Source organism: Mauremys mutica, chromosome 1 (genome assembly GCF_020497125.1).
Source record: "Mauremys mutica isolate MM-2020 ecotype Southern chromosome 1, ASM2049712v1, whole genome shotgun sequence".
NCBI lineage: Eukaryota > Metazoa > Chordata > Testudines > Geoemydidae > Mauremys > Mauremys mutica.
Window position 1 is genome coordinate 241,288,888 of NC_059072.1, and position 20,360 is coordinate 241,309,247.

General features: G+C 45.6%; 1 protein-coding gene across 1 annotated transcript in view; it reads right to left on the minus strand.

The window, feature by feature from the left end:
* The window catches only part of LOC123363564 (cohesin subunit SA-2-like), a 103,471-nt gene that overhangs the window by 39,494 nt on the left and 43,617 nt on the right, over window positions 1–20,360 (minus strand). Inside the window, exons 14-15 of the mRNA XM_045004689.1 lie at window positions 9,430–9,537; window positions 206–317 (exon numbers count right to left, since the gene is read on the minus strand). Of these exons, the coding sequence (XP_044860624.1) occupies window positions 206–317; window positions 9,430–9,537 (220 nt within the window). The remainder of the gene's footprint in view (window positions 1–205; window positions 318–9,429; window positions 9,538–20,360) is intronic.

Here is a 20,360-nt window from a genome sequence, read left to right on the forward strand (position 1 = left end):
TAGAGTTGAGAAAGTATCAAGTTCTAAGATCAACAGTTCTGAGCATGCAACCAAAGAGACCTTTCAAAAGGAAGTCTCCTTCCTACTCACCCACTTCTCCCTCCAACTTCCAGCAGCACCTCAATACCAACTCTCAGCCAGCTGCACTGGTTTGAAAAGGCTCCTCCCTCCTCTCTTTGTCTATCACAATCTACATTTTCCTTACCTCACTCTCCAAGAAAAAAGTTATTAATTTTCTTATGTAGCAGGTATCAGCCCCAAACTTCCCTCTTGTTTTGGGTGGGACTTCCTCTTCAGTTCCCTGATAACTAAGGAGCCTGCCAATGGAAAAAAGAAGTCAGTCCAATTCTGCTGTGCACCTTTAGATTACTCCGTGAAGCAGCACAGATTCTGTCAGGATTTCAGGCAGTTTTGCTTCTTTCTTTTAAAATCTATTCATCCATTCAGCAAACATCAAGTTCTACTGTCAGCCGGAAGGAGAGGCACTAGATTATTTTTAGCTAGAAGTTCTCTCTGTGAAAGCAGGGGCTCCCTGCAGCAGCTAATACTGGGGCCCTACCAGTTGTCTGGGCAACATACGTTGATCCCATGGCAGTGAGTACACCAAGCATTAGGCATTTATTTATCCTGTAAAGGTGCCCACTGTAATTTAGAGAAAATCATAAAAGAGAAATATCCTTCCTATAAAAATCTTACTGCCCAGCAATATTTCATAATATGGTACATCTAGTCTCTGAAAACCAAGCCAGGCTCTTAGGGTACGTCTACACTGTAATGTAAGCCCAGGGTTAGTGGGACTCGAGTAAACTGACCTGTGTTGGAAAACTCAGGGCTTGAGCATCCACACTAATTCTTTACCCTATGTTATAAATTTTCTAGCCCGTGCTCAAATCTGGGGCTCCACACTGCAGCATGCAAATCCAAGTCAAACCTATCATATCACAGACTCCCTAGCTCCCTCCCAAAATGTGGCCACTCTAGACCTTTAACCATGGTGCACTGTAGTGCACCCACCCTGCACGTTACAAGAAGTAAGAACAGCCTGCCAGCACAGCCTGCCAAGTAACATGAAGGAGACCCCTTTTCAAGAAGTTCTCTTGCTTCCGCTTTCACTCGTGTGTCAGAAAATGGGCAGAGCTTCCGCGAGGCGCTGGTGGACATTTCAGTGGCATTTTTTGACCCATCAAAGGAACTAAGAGAGCTTAAGATGGAGCAGGATAAGGCAGAGGAGGAGGAATACCCAGACATGGAAGACTCACACTCGCTGATGCTGCTTAGTACACTCAGAATAGCCGCTGGGGCCCCCTGTGTAGACCGGCACTTCTAGTGCAGGGCCACAAGCACAGACTGGGGGGAATCGCATCATCATGCAGACCTGGGATGACCAACAGTGGGTCCACAACTTTCACATGAAGAAAGGCACATTCCTGGAGCTTTGTGAGTAACTTGCCCTGACCTTCCAGCATAAAGACACATGTCTGAGGGCACCCAGGCAGACCCAGAAGCAGGCTGCTATAGCCATCTGTAAGCTAGATACCTCAGACTGCTACAGGTCCATTGCCAATCAGACTGGTGTTGGAAAGTCGACCATGGGTAAAGAGGTGGTGAGGTTTCTGAGGCAATCAGGCGTGTGGTTTACCCAAGTGTGGTGGGCATAAAAGATATTCCTGAGATAGTTGCTGGCTTTGCAAGGATGGGGTTTCCAAACTGCACAAGAGCCACTGATGGGTTCATAGTCTGCCTTCCTCAAGGAGCACGAGTACATAAACTGCAAAGGGCACTACTCCATTGTTATGCAGGCCCTTGTGAACCATAGAGGTCAATGTGGACTGCAGCGGAAAATGTCTTAATGCCAGAGTTTTTTACCGATTGGGAGTCTACATTCATGGACAGGCTGGGACACTAGTTGCACCAAATGATATTATCATAAACAGAGTTACTGTCCACACCATTATTCTGGGCATACCCACTTTTACCTTGGCTTATGAAACAGTACCTGATTTCAGAGGCCCTGGTAAAACCAGTTTCATTACATTCTCAGCAGGTGTAGAATGGTTGTTAAATTTGCTTTTGGCAGACTGAAGTCTTGTTGGAGATGGCTACAGACCCATTTGGATTTGTGTCATTAATGCTGTGCACATCACTGTGGCTGTGCTCTTCACAATCTTTGTGATGCCAAGATAAGCCATTTCCTCCTGAATGGACCTATGACAGTGAGGGACTGCCGAATCGGTACCCTCAGCCAGAAAGTGCAGCTACCACAGCTGGAGCTGGATGCACTTGGGCAACAGAAGTCAGGGATGCTTCGTGTTCCCACATTATGGACTTGCATGGCCCAATGGAGGGGGCGGGGAACAGTACCTCTATGAATGTGGTTGTAGGAGATGGGTGGGGATGGGGTTCTTTGATTTGGGGTGTGGGGGAGTGTTCAGCAGTTGGGGAGGAGTGATTGCCCTGTAATGTACTTATGAATAATATGATTTATGAAATGGGGGAGCTGATTCACAGCATGGATTCACATAAGGAAATGACTGAAGTGTGGATTGCTGTATCCAACTGTAGAAAGAAATAGCATTTGCTTACTATTTCCTAATTGTTTCTGATCATGTATTTAGTTTTATTATTTCAAAAACGGATTGCATGAAGAGATGCAGTGACCACAATAACCTTTCTTGATGATATAAAAAGCTTTATTTGTAAACATGTAAAAAACAGTACAACAGTCACCCAGTGCCAAGCAGGCCAGCTGCTATTACAACACCCAATCACCAGTTACTAAAGAACATTTCCAAAATGAAACAAAAACAAAGAGTGTAGCAAGAAGTGCAACCATGACAAAAATCCCTACTGCTGCATGTTGCCTAGCCCCCGTTCTCCTTTCCCGTCTTTCCCCGTTTTCTGCACACTTGGTGCCAGGGGAGGGGAATAGAGATAACCACAGAAGAGTGGGGTAAACACAGAGGGCTGCATGGGATTTAGTTACCTTGCCCAGCTGCTCCTGCAGCACAATTGCACTGACCACCCCGACATGGAGTTTTCCAAGCTGTTTCTGGCCTGAAGGTATGTTGCAGCTCATGGTGTGGGAGAGGCAGCAGGAGCTGGTAATCTAGCAACCATGATTGAGATGAGCCGATCAAACAGTTTTCTGCTGAGCTCTGTCCTCCTCTTCCCTTAGCCACTGTTCCTGTTCCTGGCAATGTATAACAAGTGCCTGCTCCTATGCTGAAACCCTGTCCTCAAGCTGTGTGGCCAGCCTCAGCCTTTCCCTGCCTCTCACTATGCCTCTTCTCCAATCTTACGTCCCTCTGCTTCTGGTACTGGACTTGCTTGTTGGTCCTCTCAAGAACTTCAACCATGACTTCATCACGGAATCACTTCCACTTGGAACAGTCCATGAAGGTACATTGGGCCAAGCTTACTGCAATAAGGTTGAGCTGTGGAAGTACAGCAGCCAGCAGAGGTAGAGGGGCCTGCAACAGGACAAGAAATAGAGCGTTACTGTCTCATATAGCTCAGTTGAGGAGCGCAGAAATAATTCTTGTGGAATTTCAAGGACATAAAATGTTACATTTAAAAAATGAACTGCAATATATTGTGAGAGGGATGCCTCAGTCCACAGAATCTCCCTGGACAAAGCCTGGTTAATCCCAGCTAAAGTCGTGCAGAGACAATGAAAAATTAAAAATTCCAGCTATTTCTGTTTTACCAAAATTGCATAACTACTTGGGTTTGGCATGAGGGGAAGGGCTGGTTAGTGGCCTTGCTACAAAAGCTTTTTCTATCATTTCAGGCTTTTCATGCTTTGGAGGACATAACTGTTCTTGCGATGCCCTATCGTCAGAAAGAGATATTATTCCAAGCTGCTGGTGGGAAACCTGCAGTGTATTCAGCCACAGTATTCAATCGTATAGTGACCGAACACACACCTATTGGTGGAGTGGGCTGGTCAGCTACTGAGCCCTGGGCAATACTTCCCCAAAATGTGACTACCTATGTGGAGCTCCTGCTTTAGGAAAAGTTTACAACTATCCACACCTGGGCTTGAGTCAGAATTCATGAGAGAATCAACAGGATACTGTGTTAGTTTTCACATGCTTACACTGTGTTATGGCTGCATGCAAAGATGCAGAACTCCACAACCAGCATCTTCCCTGCCTCCGGCACATTTTTGGACAAAAATTCTAACCCCAGTCATTCCTGGGAGAAATGCTTTTGTCACCTATGGACTGCATGAGTTGCCTCTAACTGAAATGGACTAGATTTGGAAATGGAACATATTTCCCCAATCACATGCAGAGAGTTCACTGTAGATGGCTTCATAGACTGTTCAGCAATTACAGAGCAGAAAACAGTCACAAGAATGTAATGTTGTTATTTTTAGGAAACAGGAATGGCACAAGCAAAAATCTGTGCCTTTCCAGTAAAAATATTCCTTACTGCTTGCATTTCCCGGTTGTCATTTTGAACTGCACCGGGGAGGGGGGAGATGCCAAGACGCTATCATACAATCCACCATTAATGGATACATGCTGCTATCCAGGGCCTCTGATTGCTTGTGTATTGGTTTATAGAGCAGAAAATCCTCCCATTACTGTATCAATAAATATTAAAATGGATCCAAAACTTACCAGACTCAGGTGATTTATGCCTCTTCTGTGTCTGCTGCAGGCTTGGCAGTGGGCTGTTCCTGAGAGAGGTACATCAAACAGCTCCTCTGAGCATGGACCCAGAATTTTCTGCTGATCCTTTTTAAAAGCCCGCTCCGGGACCAGTTTCAGCAACATAGTGATTTCATCATCCTCACTCAGTGCCTGCTGGTGGCTCCCATCAGTCCCCAGGCTGGATTCTGGGGCCAACAGGGTACCGTCGCACCTGACCAGGTCATTGTGCACCATAGTTGGACCTGAGGTGGGTGTGGTGCCCAGGAACCAGTCAAACTCCTCATAAGACAGACATGATGTTGGTGAAAGCATAGGATCATGCTCTTGCAACACGTGTTTTATTCAACTTGAAACATACATTGGATGAGGTGCTTTCCCTCCATTGCCTGATGTACGAGGCATATCATGATATTTCTTTGCAATTTCCACTTTCTCCCTCCACTCCAAAAAAATTTTAGTGTGAATTTATTGCTCATAGAATCGCAGGATTGGAAGCGACTTCGCAAGGTCATCTAGTCCAGTCCCCTGCACTCCTGGCAGGGCTAAGTATTGTCTAGAGCAGTGGTCTCCAAACTTTTTTGATCGTGCACCCCATCAGTAAAAAAATTTTGATCACGCACCCCCAATATATGTATATTTATTTATGTATAAATTATATACTCGTACTACTGTACTAATATATTATGTACATTATAAAACATACACAAAAAATAGAAATTAAAAAAGGATGAGATAAAGATTAAATAAAAAATATTTTTAAATAATTATTTTATTTATTAAAGGTGCAAAAAACCTTTTTTCTCTCACCAAAAAAAAATTATTAATATTTTTAGTGAAAGCAATGTGATTGAATATGCTTCATTATTTCTGAAAATCTTGGTTTAACACTTTGTGATACAGCGATTCGAAGGTCTGGATTAGGTTTAGGGTGTGGGAGAGCGCTCAGGGTGGGGGTGCAGGTCTGGGAGGGAGTTAGGGTGCGGGAAGGTGCTCAGGGTGGGGGTGCGGGAGGAGGCTCAGGGCTGGGGCAGGCAGGAGGGGCAGAGCACTTACCTGGGGCAGCTCCTGTTTCGTGCAGGGGGTGTGCAGGTGGCTCTGCACAGCGCGGCACCACCTCCATGGCCGCGATTCTGGGAGCTGCCCCTTCCCCCTTCCCTCCCCCGCCAGCAGGGCCACCCGGAACGCAGGGGCTTTAGGTGCTGCAGGCGCTTTCCCCTTCAAAGCCGCTTTCCCCTTCAAAACCCCGCTTTCCCCTTCGAAGCCCCGCTTCTCTCCCAGCCGGCTTTGAAGGGGAAAGCGCGGCTTCTTTCCCGCCGCTGGCTGTATGGCTGCCCCTGCTCCTCCAGGGGCCGGAGGACTCAGGGCCGCATTCCGAAAGGGGCTTTAGAGCTGCAGGCCAGGGCCCCGGGGCCCCATTAGCCCAGGGCCCTGCAGCCCTTAAAGCCCCTGCATTCCAGGTGGCCCTGCCTGGCTCCGGGGGGGGGGGGAGAGGCCTCCCCGCTCCCTCCCTCCTCGGGCCGCCCCTTTTTTTTTTTCCCTCGGCAACGCTCCTCCCGCCGCACCCCCGAATGGATCGTCTTGCGCACCCCACTTTGGAGACCACTGGTCTAGACCATCCCTGACAGGTGTTTGTCTAACCCATTCTTAAAAATCTCCAATGATGGAGATTCCACAATCTCGCTAGGCAATTTATTCCAGTGCTTAACCACCCTGACAGGAAGTTATTCCTAATGTCCAATTTAAACCACCTTTGCTGCAATTCAAACCCATTGCTTCTTGTCCTATCCTCAGAGGTCAAGGAGATCAATTTTTCTCCCTCCTTATAATAATCTTTTGTGTCTGAAAACTATCATGTCCCCTCTCACTCTTCTCTTCTCCAGATGAAATATACCCAATTTTTTCAATCTTCCATCATAGGGCGTGTTTTTTAAACCTTTTCTGTTGTTCTTCTCTGGACTTTCTCCAATTTGTCCACGTCTTTCCTGAATGTGGCGCCCAGAACTGGACACAATACTCCAATTGAGGCCTAATCAGCGGAGAGTAGAGCAGAAGAATTACTTCTCGTGTCTTGCTTATAACACTCCTGGCTAATACATCCCAGAATGATGTTCACTTTTTTTTGCAACAGTGTTACACTGTGATTCATATTTAGCTTGTGATCCACTATGATCTCCAGATTCCTTTCCGCAGTTCTCCGTCCTAGGCAGTCATTTCCCATTTTGTATGTGTGCAACTGATTGCTCCTTCCTAAGTGGAGTACTTTGCATTAGTCCTTATTGAATTTCATCCTGTTTACTTCAGACCATTTCTCCAGTTTGCCCAGATCATTTTGAATTTTAATTCTATCCTCCAAAGTGCTTGCAACCCCTCCCAACTTGGTATCATCCACAAACTTTATAAATGTACTCTCTATGCCGATATAAAAATCAGCGGCTCTCAACCTTTCCAGACTGCTGTAACCCTTTCAGGAGTCTGATTTGTCTTGCATACCCCCAAGTTTCACCTCATTTAAAAATTACTTGCTTATAAAATCAGACATAAAAATACAAAAGTGTCACATCACTATTACTGAAAAATTGCTTACTTTCTCATTTTTACCATATAATTATAAAATAAATCAATTGGGAAATAAATATTGTACTTATATTTCAGTGTATAGTATATAGGGAAGTATAAACAAGATATTTAATTTTTGGTCTGTACTGACTTTGCTAGTGCTTTTTATGTAGCCTGTTGTAAAACTAGGCAAATATCTAGAGGAGTTGATGTACCTCCTGGAAGACCTCTGAACACCCCAAGGGGTACACATATTCCTGGTTGAGAACCACTGATCTAAATCATTAATGAAGATATTGAACAGAACTGATCCCTGCGGTACCCCACTCAATATGCCCTTCCGGCTTGACTGTGAATCACTAATAACTACTCTCTGGGAACAGTTTTCCAACCAGTCATTCACCCACATTACAGTAGCTCCACCTAGGGTGTATTTCCTGAGTTTGTTTATGAGGACATCATGTGAGACAGTATCAAAAGCCTTACCAAGGTCAAGATACACCACGTCTACTGCTTCCCCCATAGCCTCAAGTAACCCCTGTCAAAGAAAGCTACCAGGTTGGCTTGACATGATTTGTTCTTGACAAATCCATGCTGCTACTTATCACCTTATTATCTTCTAGGTGTCTGCAAACTGATTGCTTAATTATTTGCTCCATTACCTTTCCGGGCACTGAAGTTAAGTTGACTGGTCTGTAATTCCCCAGTTGTGCTTATTTCCCTTTTTACAGTTTGGAACTAAATTTGCCCTTTTCCAGTCCTCTGGAATCTCTCCCAGCTTTCCATGACTTTTCAAAGATAATCATTAATGGCTTAGATATCTCCTTGAGTATTCTAGAATGTCTCTCCCATCAAGATTCCTCCTCCTGGAATGATGGTCAGCCATCTTGGCCAGTGCCAAGAAGAGATGGTCAAGGAGGTCTATCCACAGACACAGGTAAAGCATGGGATGCAGCAGTGAAATGTTTACCACACTCCCTGCCTATGTTCCTCAAACCTGACATGGAGAGGCCACTAGTAGCATGAGGGTAGGTTAGCCTCGGTGTAGATTTAAGCCTGTGCTTTTTCTGCCAACAAAGTTGTCAACTAGTTCCATGTGTGGTGGTGGTTTATGTGATGTAGACCCTTGTGCACTGATAACAGTACAAAGATCAGCAGCTCTTTTCACACTGACCCAGTCAGTCATTTGCTTGTATTCCAATGGAATATTAATGAGATGCTGATGCTACAAGTCCGATTTTTATCAAGACAGCACCACCAATAGATAAGAGTGACACTGTTCTGGGCATAAATCACTGATTTATGATAACATTAGTCCAGAGAGTTGGGGAGCTACAAAACAAAGCAAGATAGGGCTAGGAGGTGTGACTAGGGACACATCAGAGAAGGGATTTTTCTTTTTTTCCTCTATTTTGGGCCTGGATCCACAAATCCTAGGCCTTATATAATTTTTCTGGGTGAGTGTGGACAGCAACGGAGGAAGGTGACAAAGAGGTATGAATAATCATGGTCAGCTTTTAACATTGGCTCTCCAAAGCCTTGCCAAAAGTATTTTCACCCATTTTTGCTAAACACAATACAGAATTTCATCAAGCTGTAGATACAGAATATTTATTAATTCCCTTTGTAGCATGGCAGTGCCATTCATTGCCCACATCCATTGTCATAAAGGCCCATTTATAAAAGTTACTCCTGGGAAGTTAGATTGTATATTTCATTAACCTGACTGAAAACTGGGAGGATTTTTTAATCTGTGGGCTCTCTCATTATTCAAAAGCTTTTACAGTGTATAAGGCAACTTTCAAGGGGAGAAGAGGCCACTTTTGCAATTAATCATAAACAGCTACAAAAAAAATCCAACAGATGCCAGGTGATCAACTGGCTCATCGGAAGCAAAGCAACAGGGAAAAAGTAGAAAGGAAGGCTGCATGGTCCTTGGCATGATACAATACTGGTGGACTAGTCAGTTGTTTTATACTTTATTATAGTCTTGTACCTTTCTCATGCTTGTTTAACATGCCGGGGCTGGGAAGTTAAACAAACAGTTAGCCCCAGAGAGCAGCCCTCCACTTATTCAGCAGAAGAAAGGACATCTGGTATCCGCCAGAGACAAGCCACCAATTGGAAGATAAAGGTTTCATGTCCCTCTTAAACAAACCCATTTTCACTCTGAAACAATGAGAATATGCAAAAAGTAGCCAGGCAGAGATACCTTTTATAAAGGAATTCCCCAGCTGCTACTGCTAGAGGTCTGTGCGTGGTATAAACAAACTGGAATAAGGTTTCACAGTCTTCAGATGATAACGCGTCCTCACAGTTCCTAGGCAAAGATATAATACAAGTGATTATGCATATTTAGCTAGAAAGAATTATATGTATCCTAATATTGGACCTGATTCTATACCTAATATTGGACCTGATTCTCCACTGCCTTGCAGTTCATATAGTCAGTTACACCTCTGCAAATTGAGTCTTGATATGCTACCTAATCAGAGCAGTAGCATTTTTGTATTCACCTTGTAGAGATGGAACTGTCTACATAACATACAAGGAATGAAGAATTAGGCTCTTTTTGCGGGCATAAATATTCACATAAAAGTGTGGGTAAGGCTGTTTGGTTCTCAAGGCAAAAAAAAAAGAATTCCCAAATTAGTTACAAAAAAGGAAAGTCATAAACACAGTATTTTTAAACTTGGATTGTTTGCCACAGAAAATTATAATATAGATCAAATATCCTGTATTTTTCTAAATAAAATTGTTTAAAGCTATTTAATCAAGAGGTTAAAACGGATACTCAATTACAATGAGCTTATATAGAAACCCATTTTAAAAATCACGGCAAAAGCGTGCTCAATAGGAAGCTGACCAGCATGTCAAAGACCAGAACTATTTCTTGAAAAACCTGAAAGTCACAGTTTTTGCAACAAGTATACAGCCTCAATAATGACATTTCTCATCTACATAGCCCTTTACACCTTCAGAGCACCACGTCAATATTAATCAATCCTCCAACACACCATTATCACCATTTTACAGAGAAGAAAACTGAAGCACAGAAGGTTGAGTGACTTGCGCAAGGCTACAGAGGGAGTCAAGATCAAAGCTGAGATGAGAATTTAGAAATTCCAGGCTCCTACTCGTGCTTGCATGCCATTGGATAACACTATCAACAGAACAAAGAGCAATGAGACCCTTCTACTTCTGGCATAGTATGGGAGGGGAAAGGTGAGCTAACTATGATGGGGTAGAGATTATACTTGTAGGGGTTTTTATTTATTTATTTAATAGTTCTGCTATCAGCCCCTAAGTGGTTACATCCTTTAATGCACAGCTCTCTGTCTATATATGTGGCCTACTACAACTACTAAAAACAAGGCTCTCACTTTTGCAGCTGCTGGGACTGACAACCTAGTTGCACATTGCTCCTCTTCTATAATGGCTACCAGCTCTTTTGTCACCAGCACTGCCTTACCTCTTAGCATCTTGACAAGTCCCAAATTTAAAAATACAAAGCCTCTGGCACCCTCAAATCCTAGTCCCTCCCAGTTAAATATTAAGCAGGAGTGTCTCACTGACTACTTGAACTAACACTGGGTAAAGGTTTGTGGGAGATTATAACAAAAAAAAAAGACAAACAGCTCATAAACTAATCTACAAACTTTGGCTGTGGTTTAAAACAGTAGGACAGTAGTGGGTTGAAAGCCCCAGGGTACTTGAACAGAGGGCATGCTGTCTGTTGGCTTTTCACTTCTGCGAGCCAACAAGGTCTCAAAAGTCATAAATTGATCATTATGGATTATTTCCCTGTGCGCTCCTTGCTTATTTTTGCTGAAAAGTTCCCTGCTATTTTTAATGAAAGTTCTCTCTCCTGCTAGGTTGCACTCAGTAAACTTGCTTATAATGATCACTGGCACAGTAAACAGGTCTTTATAGTGAAAATGTTGATGATGTACCAAGTAAATATTGACTGGAACTAGTCTAATAGTAATTATGCACTACATAAATGTCATGCCAAGTGTGGGAGGGTGACACAGAGGGGGTGGCAAATAAATATTACATTATTATTCAGCTATCTTTAGGACTGGTGAAATAGTGAAAAAAATATATTTATGGATAAGTTACTCAGTGATTGATCTGAAACATTTAAAATGAACTACATACAAATATGATTTCAGCAGCTCCTGTGTGGAGTTCTGTACAGTATATGAGCACCCAGCTATGTAGCCTGTGGAGCCTGGACTAAAATTTTAATTACAAGGGCTGACGTAGTTGAGTGGTATTCACCTTCCATTTACTTTTGCATCCCATATTCATGCTGAGTAGTGTCAAATGAACATACCAAATGGCACTTACAGAAGTAAGGGTTACTCAACCAGCTTTGTATCAGTAAAGGTATGGAGAACTGAGTGAAATAAGCCAATTTTTATTCACTGTAATATCAATACAGCGTAAGTCCTCTATAAACACTTCTTTTCTAGGAAGCTGTCCCATGCACATTCTCTACCTATTTGCAACTCTTTCTCACCCTCTTTTTAAAAGCTGGGATCAAACTGAAATGGCAGTTCTAAGCGACGGTGTTGTAGGGTACGTCTACACTACGGGATTATTCCGAATTTACATAAACCGGTTTAACAAAACAGATTGTATAAAATCGAGTGTGCGCGGCCACACTAAACACATTAAATCGGTGGTGTGCGTCCACAGTCCGAGGCTAGCGTCGATTTCTGGAGCATTGCACTCTGGGTAGCTATTCCGTAGCTATCCCATAGTTCCCGCAGCCTCCCCCGCCCCTTTGAATTTCCGGGTTGAGATCCCAGTGCCTGATGCGGCAAAAATCATTGTCGCGGGTGGTTCTGGGTAAATGTCGTCAGTCACTCCTTCCGCTGGGAAAGCAACGGCAGACAAGCATTTTGTGCCTTTTTTTCCCTGGATTGCCCTGGAAGATGCCATAGCATGGCAATCATGGAGCCTGTTTCGCCTTTTGTGACTGTCACCGTATGTGTACTAGATGCCGCTCACAGAGGCGATTCAGCAGCGCTACACAGCAGCATGCTTTTGCATGATAGCAGAGATGGTTATCAGCCATATTGTACCATCTACCATACCATAAATTGGTAATAAGATGATCGTGGCTACCAGTCCTTTTGCACTGTTCCATTTGCTGCTGTCATAAGTGCCCCTGGCTGCTCTTAGCCAGGGGCACAAAAGCCAAAATTGGGAATGACTCCCTGAGTCAATCCCTCCTTTTTGGTATCTAAAAATAGAATCAGTCCTGCCTAGAATATGGGTAAGTGTACTAGAGAACCACTGTATCAGAGAACCAGAGAGCACAGCTGCTCTGTGTCAGATCCTGCAGAAATTATGAGCTGTATTCTATTCACAGGGGGTGCTCCTGCAACAACCCCACCTGTTGATTCCGTTCTTCCCTCAGCCTTCCTGGGCTACCGTAGCATTGTCCCCCCACTTGTGTGATGAAGTAATAAAGAATGCAGGAATAAGACACAGTGACTTGTTAGTGAGATATGAGTGGAAGGCAGCCTCCAGCTGCTATGATAGTCCAGACAGGACAGTAAGGAGTGTGTAGGAGAGGAGCCCAGCATCCCTCTGCTAGTCCAGGGGCAATTGAATCTTTTCTTTACACATGAAGGGTGGGAGCTGATGGAGCTCAGCCCCCTGTTGCTATGATGACGATGGTTATCAGCCATACTGTACCATCTACCAGGAAAAATTAGGACCAGGCGCCCTTGATCGACCTGACGGATGCTAGTCAGCATGGTTACCAGTCCTTTTGCACTGCCCCATGTGCCAATAGGCTGATGATGAGGACGGATACCAGTCGTTTTGTACCATCAGCCATCCATAGCGTGGGGGGAGCAAGGATGTTGGTGTTGAGTGCTGCACCATCGCGTCTATCTGCAGCATTCAGTAAAGATAGGGTGACATGTAAAAGAGTCAAGAGAGGATTGTTTTCCCTTTCACTTCTGGGGGTGGGTGGGGGTGTGCGTAAATTGCCTAGCTATGCCCTGACCCACCGCGGACACTGTTTTTGACCCTAGAAGCATTTGGAGCTCAGCCAAGAATGCAAATGCTTTTCAGAGACTGCAGGAACTGTGGGATAGCTTCAGTCCTCCAGTCCATGAGCGTCCATTTGATTCTTTGGCTTTCCGTTAGGCTTGTCACACAGCAGTGCGCTGAGTCCCTGCTATGGCATCTGTCTGGAGATATTTAAAAAATGATTTTGAATTTCGTCTTCTGTAACGGAGCGCTGATAGAACAGATTTGCCTGCCCTTACAGCGATCACGTCCGCATCGTCCATGCGGGAGCTCTTTCTTTATTTTGATTTTTAACTGCATCACCACCCGTGCTGATCGGAGCTCCACGCTGGGCAAACAGGAAATATTCAAAAGTTCGCGGGGCTTTTCCTGTCTACCTGGCCACTGCATCCGAGTTCAGATTGCTGTCCAGAGCGGTCAGTGGTGCACTGTGGGATACCGGCCGGAGGCCAATACCGTCGATCTGCGGCCACACTAACCCCAATCCGATATGGTAATACCGATATTAGCGCTACTCCTCTCGTTAGGGAGGAGTACAGAAACCGGTTTAAAGAGCCCTTTATACCGATATAAAGGGCCTCTTAGTGTGGACGGGTGTGGCGTTAAATCGGTTGTACGCTCCTAAAACCGGTTTAAACGCGTAGTGTAGACCAGGCTCCAGTCTGGGACACCTGTGGACGGAGATGTGCACAGTTTTTGAGACGGGGGCTATTTCTTGTTCTTTACATCAGTTCTCTCTCTTCACTATATTGCAAGGTGACAGACAGCGACAGGTATTACATTCACTGCAACACGTCTTTCTTTTTCTAAACCCCTTTGATAAGTGAAGTGCTTGGCAATATGTGAATAGTTATAAAAAGCCTCCCTTTGGGGACAAGTTACAAGATTTCATACAAACTATTTCTAACCATGGGAGGGAAAGGCTAAAAATGGGGTGAAATCCAGTTTTGTCACTGTCTTCAAAGGGACCAGAATCTCCCCCAGGTATTTTACCCTGTACTCAGTTTTCCCCTCATTAAGGAAGTGTTAGGTAAGGTGTGACCTCGGCTCCTTGTACAGAATGCTCTCTGGTGGCACAGGAGTTCAGCTGGGAAAAATGAGCCGCCTCTACCCGATATGAGCTGCCAGGCGGGCATAACATTCTTTTTTTAAAAAATCCATTAATTAAGCAGACAGAAGATCTGAATGTGCATATCTGTTCTCTCGTCTTTCACACAGTGGTCAGCAGTTACTCACTTACTGTAAGATGTCAAGGTTTCCACTTGAAAGACACCTGACCAGTTCAGAGACTACGTACCTCTACAGAGGGCAATACCTAGCTACACCTACTACAACGGCGATTTTAGAAGTATTTCCTCAATAAAAGGAGTTCCTTCTTTTGTACATATAAGCCAATAATCACACATTCAAAGAATACTTTATGTAGTGCAATACTACTGCTGCAAATTTACAGCCCTTCAAATGCCAAGTGACAGATAAAGGTTAAGCCAGAAGTGCCTGCCAGTATTTAGATGCCTAAAAATAAGCATGGCTTTCCACATACCAATGCCATGATATATCATTTTCTCCTCGCTTCAGTGTGAACAGGCAAGGAAGAAGGAAGATGGGGTATGCCAGGGAGAGAGCAAAGACTCCATTTGTTCTGGATGCCAAACATTAGCTGGGAAATCTCACGTCTTCTCTTTTGTTTTACATTTCATGAGATGACCTTGGAAGAAGAAGACCCACTGCCTTCTCAACATGAGAGGGGAGATTGAACAGGGGCTGCCTACACCATCTCATTTGTGTGCAATTTACTTATATTCCAAGATTTATAAAAACACTACATCTAAGCAGAATTAAAATATCAGTAACATAAGGGTAAAAAACCAAAAACAAAACAAAAAACACCCACCTTACAAGGATGTTGTAATTATCCCAAACCCAAACATTACATGCGAAGAAAATTCAGAGAAAATATCACACTTAAGAAATCCAAGCAAGAATGACAATGCAGAGTTAAGGTATATGAACAACCTTAATGCTGCCCCTTGGCATCACCATCCAATAAGCATGATTAAGGCACTTAAGGGTTTGTGATCTCAGATTAGATTAAACTGATTTTTGAGGCTATTAGGGCAGGTGTTTTTGTTTTCTTCATATGTTTCCTCTCTTGGTGTCAATACTGGCACGGCAGTAAAGTGTCATCTGCATACACAAGACAAGAGGTGAAATCCTGGCCCCACTGAAGTCGGTGGGAGTTTTGCCACTGACGTCAAATGGGACCAGGATTTCACCTAAGATCTATGATCTGACAGGACAGGGAAGATGTCAAATATTAGAGAGGTGCTAAAGGGCAAGGGCTTCAGCACTAAAAGCATGGGTTTGTTTTGGTTCCAGAGCACACACTGGAGCGGAAAGCAAGCTCTTTTCTCTTTTTAAGTGGTCTCAAGAAGGGAAAGAGACTAGGGCTGGCAGGCGTTTTGAAGCCAGATGTTAGCAGAGGTGCATGATGGCAGGAAGTTGGCTGCAGGATATAAGGGATAACAGAGGGAGTGATTAGCTTATGCCATCACCATCATGAAGGAGGAGAGGGGTCTTTGGCTTTTACATTGTTTTGGACAGGCTTGATTCTTTCTTCAGGGAATCTCAAAGCATTCTCATATCTCTACATTAATGGTGTCATGGGTGCTGACTCCGTGGGTATTCCGGGGCTGGAGCACCCATGGAAAAAAAACAGTGAGTGCTCAGCACCCACCAGCCACAGCTGTTCGCCGCCCCCACTCATCAGCTGCTGGGGAGCACAGCACACCCACCAAACAGCTGATGGGGGCGGCAGCAGCGCCAAACAGCTGTTTGGCAGCTCAGGGAGGTGCCTGGGAGCAGGGCCGGCTCCAGACACCAGCATTCCAAGCTGATGCTTGGGGCGGCAATCTGCAAGGGGCGGCAGTCCCTGCTGTTTTGCTCCCAAGCAGCATGCCGAATTGCCGCCGCGGACAGCGGGGGCAGTCTGTGTGCCCTTAGAGTGGCACACGCGTTTCCGCGGTGGCGGCAATTCGGCAGCAGCTTCTATGTTTAGCTGTCCGCGGTGGCTTCAGCTAAACAAAGAAGCTGCCGCGGAATTGCTGCCTCCGTGGAAACGTGCCTGCTGCCCTAAGGACACACGGACTGCGCCCGCCGCCCACGGCGGCAATTCGGCGCACTGCTTGGGGCGGCGAAAACTGTAGAGCCAGCCCTGCTGGGAGAGGGCAGAGAGCAGTGGTCAGGGGCCTTGGGGAGGGGACGGAGTGGGGGTGGGAAGAGGCAGAGCAATGGCAGGACCTTGAGGAGGAGGCGGAACGAGGGCATCGCCTCAGGAGAGGGGGGCATAGCAGAGGCAGGAAGAGGCAGAGCGAAGGCGGGACCTTGGGGGAAGGGGCAGAGTAGGAGCAGAGCCTCAGGGCAGAGCAGGGTGGAGCACCCCCGGGGAAAAGGAAAAGTTGGCACCTGTGACTGGTGGTGTCCCAACAGAATCACAGAGGCGCCATTAATTTGCATTGTACTCTGCTGCTCCTCTGTCCCCTTTCACTAGTGCAGGATAGGTTGTGAGTTCAATCCTTGAGGGGGCCATTTGGGGATTTAGTTGGGGATTGGTCCTGCTTTGAGCAGGTGGTTGGACTAGATCTCCTGAGGTCCCTTCCAACCCTAATAATCTATGATTCTATGATTTGCCACCAAACTGTAAGCCTCAGACATCATCCATTAGAAAGAATCCAAAATGTATTGGGCTAACTTATAGCAATAAGAAAGTTTTACAGACACGCACAACCCCTTCATCTAATTTTAGCAATTTAAAGAAAATCAAGTAAACTTCTGGGTTCACATATCCCTAAAGGAAAGAGTCTAAGGGCCACTAACTTAGAGGAAGGCAGATAATTTCCTTATTTGCATACAAGATGTCTCTCTCTTCCCCATCTCCTCTAAGTCACATGAAAATGTTTTTCACAATAGTATTTAAACAACAGATATAATCTAATAGGTATGCATAGGTTTGCTAGCAGGTGGCTTACCTGATCTTCTTGTTAGAAATAATGCATTCACCTATCAGATCTCAATTTCTTCAGAGCATAGGAGTGACATATGGAAAAGCCCTACTGAATTATCTAGTTCAGTTCCCGGCCAAGGTGACATTATTTGCTATGGTATATTTACTAGAGCTTTTCCAGTTCTAATTTTGAAGTGCCTTAAATACTGAGGCTTCTACTACTTCAGTTAGAGTCAATTTCACAGTCTAACAGAGAAACAGGAAGGACAGGAATGTTTTTAAAGCACAAGCCTAGGCAAGCCCAGCTCTAGGCACCAGCGCTCCAAGCATGTGCTTGGGATGGCACTTTCCAAGGGGCGGCACTCCGGCTCCTTTTTTTTTTTTTTTTTTTTGCTTGGGGCGCAAAAAGCTGGAAGCCGGCCCTGAGCGGAGGTGAGCTGCGGCGGTGGGGGGCGCGGGGAGGGCCGCAGGAAGTAACCCTGGGAGGGGAGGGACAGAGGACCCGGTTCCCCCCCACAGCTCACCTCCGCTCCACTGCCGCCTGCTCCCATGAGTGTGCCGCCGCTCCGCTTCTCCCCCATCCCTCCAAGGCTTGCCGCAACGGAGCGCAGCAAGCCTGGGAGGGAGGGGCGAGAAGCGGAGCGGCAGCAGCGCGCTCAGGGGAGCAGGCGGAGCAGAGGTGAGCTGCGGCAGTGGAGGGTGCAGGGAGGGCTGCAGGAAGTAACCCTGGGGGGGGCAGAGGAACAACTCCGCTCCTCAGCTCACCTCCGCCCCCCCTCGAGCACGCAGCCGCTCCGCTTCTCCCCTGTCCCTCCCAGAAGCGAGGGGTGCGGCGCGCCCAGGGGAGGAGGCGGGGCCGGAGATTTGGGGAAGGGGTTGGAATGGGGCGGGGAAGGGGCGGAGTTGGGGTGGGGCCGAGGGGGCCAGGGGAAAATTTTTTTGCTTGGGGCAGCAAAAAACTTGGAGCCGGCCCTGAGCGTAGGATCTCTCTACCTAATTTCTGGCTCCTGCCAAAGACTGAGTGTGAAACCAGGGATGCTTAACTTCTGAGCCTCAGCTTCCCTCTGTAAAACACTACTTACCTACCTCACAGGACTGTAGTGAGAATTACTTAATTTATTAAGCCAGTAAGGTATTTTAATTAGAGGGCACTAAGAATACAAAGTATTAATAGTTCACATTGACAAGCAGCTTTTCCTGATGCCAAACTTAAGTTTTCTCTCTGATCTTAGACCATGTCTACGATACACAGTTTTGTCGACACAAGACAGCTTACGTTGTCCTAATTACACACTGCAATTCTCCTCCCACCAGTTTAACTCGCCTGCTACTCTGACCTAATAAAACCACTTCCATGAGAGGCGTAGAGTTTAGGGCGACGTTAGAGTGATGCATTGCAGTGACACTGCATTGCTTACGTTGCCCTAAGTGGCCTTCAGGAGGTGTCCCACAATGCCCACCCTGGCCACCCTTTTGAATTCCACTGCCCTGCAGCCAGGTACACAAGTGAACGCTCCTCTCCTGTTAAAGCCCTGGGAAGTTTTGAACTTGCTCTTGCTGTTTGCTCAGCATGGAGAGCTCACATAGCAACTGCGCCCGGCTGAGTATGCCGCCTCCATGCAGCAAATACCCTCCTGCCTGGAGTACACCAGAACTGTTGGATCTCCTGGGTCTGTGGGGCGAGGAGGCTGTGCAGTCATAGCTCCACTCCAGCAGCAGGAACTTGCTCAGGGCATGGAGGAGAAGGGCTGTGATAGAGACACATAGCAATGCCATGTAAAAATCAAAGAGGTGCAGCAGGCATAGCAGGAGGCAAGGGAGGCAAATATTAGCCTCTGGTGCGGAGCCGCAAACATGCCACTTCTACAAGGAGGGGGCTGAGGTCAGGGTGGTGGTGAATAGTCCCTCCCCCCCAATGAGCTCCTTTTATAGCCTTGTGTTCATAACGCACAGCACTGAAGAGCAGTGCAGGATCCATGCTTTCTGACAGAGATGGCTGGCTTGCAGGTAACCAAGGCAGTTGAAAAGCGGCTGGAAACCTAGTAGGACGCCCATGGAATGATGAGATTGAGAAAACTGCATCATGAGACGCTGTACCTGCACCATGTGGCATTGCAAACCCTTCCCAAAACACCCTGCGGCCAGTTGCACAGTGGGATAGCTACCCACAATGCACTGCTCTCTGTGTTGATGCAAGAGCTGCTACTGTGGATGCGCTCCGCCAACACCAGGAGCATAGTGTGGGCATGCAACAGCAGTTTAATTACAGCAGTGGTTGGGTGTCAGTGTAACTTAAGTCAACTTAACTCTGTACTGTAGACATAGTCTTTGTCTCATCGTTTCTAATTATAACCAGATCTGTATGAGACAAAATAATTTTCCCCCTCCTTGTTATTTACATCCTCCAGCTACTTGTAGACTTGTGGACACCCCTTCTAACCTTTCCTCATCAGACATTTTTGTTCCTCTTCTCTGAACTCTCTCTACTCTTTCTGGTAGTGAAGAGGCCAGAAGTGAACACATTAATCCACTCTCACTGAAGCACTATAATGAGGGAGCATTGTATTCTGTTCCTTGGTCACTATACCGCTAAACAGAATGCCCCAAAGCCCTTTTTACTGACATCTCTCATTGCAATCTCATATCTATTTGCCATCCACTAGGATTCCCAAATCTCTTTCAGAATTACTGTTTTCTCACTTCTTCCTTCTACCAAATCTTTGTGGCTCACATTTTTCCTCACATTTTATTTCCTTTTGATTTCTAATGTAAGGAGCTTGGTATCACTGCTCTGTCCTCATTAATGCTGACAATTCCATGACATTTTGTAGCATCATTTATGTTACTATAGCACCTAGAGTCCAATCAAGCTCAGTGCTGTACAAACAGCAAAGGAAGTCCCTCACTCAGAGAGCTGACCATTTAATTAAGACAATATGCAAAAATGGATATATACATCTGAAGGAATAGGGAGGAGGATAATAAGAACATGCATTTACACAGGCCAGGTATGTGCACAGCTTGAGGGTTCTGCATTAGAGTAGAGAAAAGAAGCAGTAAAAAGCCTCATCTCAGAGGGGAGGGCT